This window comes from Aplysia californica, unplaced genomic scaffold, assembly GCF_000002075.1.
Source record: "Aplysia californica isolate F4 #8 unplaced genomic scaffold, AplCal3.0 scaffold00505, whole genome shotgun sequence".
Lineage (NCBI taxonomy): Eukaryota > Metazoa > Mollusca > Gastropoda > Aplysiida > Aplysiidae > Aplysia > Aplysia californica.
Window position 1 is genome coordinate 97688 of NW_004797775.1, and position 5087 is coordinate 102774.

Consider the following 5087-nt stretch of genomic DNA (forward strand, 5'->3'; position numbering starts at 1 on the left):
TGTGTGTGTGTGTGTGTGTGTGTGTGTGTAGTATTGTTATAACGCAAATATATGAGGCCCATATAAGTGATGCGATTTAATTTAATAACCCACATGTCTAAAAACTAATATCTTTTCCCTCAGCGGTCAACACAGAGCTGCCGGTGGCCTAGTGGTTAGGGTACCGGACTCGTAATCGTGAAGTTGCGGGGTCAGGAGTTCGAGCCGCAGGTCCGACGTTGTGTCCTTGGGAAAGACACTTTACACGAATTTTCCTCACTTCATCCAGGTGGAAATGGGTACCCGGCCATAGACTGCGAAAGATCTTGTCAATATGTTAGTATTTTAGCGCCAAAAATGGCTGCTTGCTCTGTATGCTTCCCAGTCAGTTGATTTTGTTTCAAGAACGCTCTCATGCCAGCTGGGGTAATAGTACAGATTGTGAAGCGCATAGAGCTTGCTGTTGAGCGGGGATTTGCGCTATACAAATGCTATTTATTCAAACGTTGACATGGTATACAGCCGAAATTTTCCAAGATGGCCACTCTCTACATGAGAGAAAAGGGGCTGTCTTAGACAAGTGGAAGTCATGGACAGTGTCATTATAATACATCGTTTTATAGAAAAACCGCAAAGGACAAAGTGGGGAGTGGTTATTTGTACAGATGACTGTCTTGGGCAGGTGGTCGTTAAAGAAGGTTCGACTGGATTTGTAAATGTATTTGGGAGAGGAATTCTCCATAAAAGACCAGACTGGTTGCTTGAAAAACTCACCACGATGAGGAAATTGATGACAAACAGCGTGTAGCGACTCCAGAACAGACATGTACACACATGGCTGTCGCCACGGTGACGAACGTAGGATTTGGGCGTCTCACCGTACGCCATAATGAGATTTCCGGAGATTGTGGGTACAGTATCTTCGTCATCCATGCTGATCTGTTTGTAGAGTTGGATTGTATGCTGTAAAAAGGGGGTGGAAATGAATTATTTAAATCATTGTTCATAGTAATAAACACATGCTCATGCGCGCACAAAGAGAGAAAGAGAGAGAGAGAGAGAGAGAGAGAGAGAGAGAGAGAGAGAGAGAGAGAGAGAGGTGGGGGGAGGGGTGGTCGTTTGTTCAGGTGATTGTCTTGGATAGGTGGGTATTACTATTAGAGCAGGTTCGAAAACCATGAACCATCACGAGAAAGCATGGGTGCACTCGTGCTTTCCAGGCTAAATTAATGTGGAGCTAAAAGTAAATTAAATTTTCAGCGGACATATTCATGTCTTTATCTCTCAGTCTTGCCTTGTGCTGCAAAAATAAATTTCCTGGCATGAGTAAACGACCATTTCTATATTGTATAATTATACAAAAAGCGGGACCTCAGAACTTAACGTTTATCTCCAAAAGGATACATCTAGGAAGGGGGGGGGGGACTTGGAAGTTCAAGAAACAAAGTTTAACGATCTAGGGACGAAGCGGACAAATACAATGTCGTCAAGGTGCTACCTCTTTGGCTTAAATCAGAAAAGGGCCAAATGCCTAAGTCTACAAGATATTGTATTTTATATATCCGACCAGCAGCAGACCTAAGGTAATGCTGCGCATGTTTTGAAGTGTTATATACTAATCAGAGTCACGAGTTTGCATATATAGTAGGATACCGTGTACTTGTTGTTGACATTGAGAACATATTAAGTACAGACTTCAACATAAGTTAAGGACCACTTGCATACACCCTGAGTGGTCTTCTTGAGTCGACCTGCACGTGGGCGTTCTTGGACTGATCCAGTGGTTTGATGGCGCTGCCTCAGGCGGACAATGACAAAGTGTGACACTGCAAGCCTTCTGGCAACTTCTCGGGCTCCAATTCCATCCTGCAGCCGTGAGATATCTCTGGCACGATCAAAGTCTCTCAGCTTTCGTCTTGGTGGCATGCTGATGTGATATTGGATTTTGCGCAAACGGCGGCTTTTATTGCTTCAAAAGTGAGCACAGTTGGAGACCAAACGTCCGTTTATGACGTGCACCAGAAATTTTAATTGACGAATGTCCGTGGTGTCGCACACAAGTCGATTTTTAAAAAACAGCAAATTTGTCTAAAATTCCCCGAGGATTTCCGTGCTGCACGTGGTGGTTTTGCCCATTTTGAAAGCTTTGCAGTACGCATTGGTAACCCATTAACACTTTCAGAGCAAACAATTTTGCAACATTCCTTGCTTTCTTTTTGGGGATAAAGAAAAATCAAGACTGCCTGTCAAGGTGGTCCTTAACTTATGTTGAAGTCTGTATGTATGAATAAAGAAACTAGATCTACGCTTCTTTTTTATTAAGAGCCCCAAAACTGCACGTCTTCCAACGTTGTCGAATGACTAATAAGCGTGTCTTCAATGAGTTAAGAAACACCCCGTTGGGGATTTGGAGAAGGGTATCCACATTGCAGATCACCATTATACCAACTGAGCTAAGAGCGTGTGGGGTAGGTCTTGATTTCAAAATTTATGCCAAGCTATTGTACATCATCCATTTCATAATCACATTATTTTTCTGATGCACCCTTCTAAACATGATGTACGCAAACTTACTACTATAAATTCCTTGTAGCACGCACTTCGTGTGACCAGAGAACGTCTTCGCAGTAAACAAATTTCAAGCTTATAAGTAAGATCTGCTGCAAATGTTTTTAATCGTACAAAGAGGAGTTACAAGGGTAGAATGAAAAAGGAAAAAAAAACCTGGGGATTTGAAAGTCTTTCATGTTATCAGAAATTTTATATCAAACTGTTCGGTGTTAAACAGTTTACTTTGTCTTTTATGTTTGCAGTGACAATGACAATGAACATTACAAAGAGGTAAAGTGGGCAAAACGTAAAATGTCATATCAAATGTCATGATTCACTCTAAACTAGAAACATAGATTTCTATTCTGAAAGAAAAAGTAGAGGGCACGAGAGGAAGGTGAAGAAGACCTAACAGACAAAGGGAGCAGGACATAGAAATCTGGCGTGGAAGCAAAACAACCCAGGCAGGCAAAGAGTAAAAGACAGGGTGTTTTATAGCGGAAATAAGGTCCGAGAAGTAACGTCCAGCTTCTAGAAAAGCTTAGAAGAAGAAAAAGAAAACGTCTTTGGTCACGACTTTGTTTATGATTGCTGTTTAGATCCAGCAATCGGCTCCTATATTTCTATACATCAGGCGATAATTAAGCAAGATGATCATCAAATTATGGTTCATGGTGGCAACCGAGAATTTTAAAAAGTCTGCTATCTACAATAATTTTGCAACTATAACGTACAAAGTTCACCTAAGGAAGGTATATCTATACAGCACACAACCGATATACGTTGTCCAGTTATGACATTTACAATGTGCTGTTGTTTACCCTCAATATCCAGATTAGTAGGATATTCAATACTTTTACAACAACGTGTAAAGTTGGTCAAAAGTAGATATCTACACATCACACAATCGATACATGTTTTCGCTTTATGTCATTTATAACGTCTTACTTTTAATATCCAGTTTAGTAAAGACGCTCACTTCTTTTACAACAACAAAGCGTAAAGCTGACCATACATAGATATCTACACACCACATAATCGATACATGTTTTCTTTTTATGACATTTATAATATGTAGCTGCTTACCGAAAATATCCAACTTAGCAAAGAAGACACTCAATGTTTTCACAACAACGATGTGTAAGGTTGACCAAAAGTAGATCTATGAAGCACACAATCGATACATATTTTCATTTTATGACATTTATAACGGGCATCTACTCACCAGATCTCCGGGGCGAGTTGAGAAAGACCTGGGAAGTTTGACTGGGACTCCCACACAAGGCGGAGGGTCGCACCCCACACAGTCTCTCTGTCCGCTCGCTGGGGGAATCAATAGACACGCAACACCTGGTCCTCCATACGGATTCGTGTGAGCGGGGCTCCGTGATAGACAAAGAAACTAGGCTATGTGATTGGTTTCGTTGTAAAATGGAAGCGTTTTGAGGGTGTGTGTGTGTGTGTGTGTGTGTGTGTGTGTGTGTGTGTGTGTGTGTGTGAGTTTTATGGGTTGGGGGAGGGGGGGGATAAAAGTTGTATGAAAAGTAGCCTACTAAAAAATAGTGAACCGAATGAAAGATGGAAAAAGACAAGAGAAAGGGAGAAATAGAGAATAGAGAAACCAGGTAAGTGTTGAAAGAAGTGATGAAGGAGAAGAGAAACGTTAAAACAATAGTAATCAGATTAAAGACTTTGTCCCCATTTTTATCTCTGCCATATTCATTGTGTCAACGCTCCAGCCCAAATGAGCCACCTACCCTCTTAGCACAAAGCATACTTAGAAAAGATACTGGTTGTAATATAATGTACTACACTTAATTGATAAATTAATAATTTGCCCATGAATGTCTGACAATGACCAATGCATCTACAGAGAATGGTTCTCAAAGGACAGAGAAGAATAAATAACTATATGGGTTAGGATGACCTGTTGTTTCTAATGGTATGACCAATGAGACCATAGAAGAGAAGAGCTTGCCACACTTTGGGCATTAAATAAAGAATGTCCACTTGTGGACATGCGCACTGCCTGTGTACAGCATTTTCCTTTGGCTTCAGTGTTTCTAATTCGTGAAGTCTAATATATTATCATAACTTGCTGCCCTTTGAGACTGCTCCTTTTCAACTGGGCCTATCAGGGGCTAGGCTGAACTAAAATGCTTAATATATAACACTTCAGTAAACTACTACTTAACTTTTATAGTTTCTTGTTCTATGTTCCATTGTCAGTCAACATTGTAGAACGTTTATGTCAAAATTTTGTAGAAATTAAAATCAAGTACGTGTATGTTGTAAAGTTTGATAAGTCGCAATCGTCACAGATCTAGATATCTAGTGTCATTTTTTTCCCTTCTTTTTAAAATAACAACAGACTTAGACGAATTAAACTTCTTGTATTTTGAAAAGATTATGTCTTGCCCGAATCTTTTTAAATAGTTGCATTTGGTGTTGTTGTTGTTGTTGTTGCTGTTGTTGTTGTTGTTGTTGTTGTTGCTGTTGTTGTTTTTGTTGTAGTTTGTTTGCTTGTTTTTTTCTTTTATTTCTCATGAAAACCTCTA

General features: G+C 40.1%; 1 protein-coding gene across 1 annotated transcript in view; it reads right to left on the reverse strand.

The window, feature by feature from the left end:
- The window catches only part of LOC101862437 (tetraspanin-33), a gene marked incomplete in the record, with an annotated part of 13502 nt that extends 8637 nt beyond the window's left edge, over positions 1–4865 (reverse strand). Inside the window, 2 exon segments of the mRNA XM_005105984.3 lie at positions 754–942; positions 3616–4865. Of these exon segments, the coding sequence (XP_005106041.2) occupies positions 754–912 (159 nt within the window).
- Positions 4866–5087: the final 222 nt, after the last annotated feature.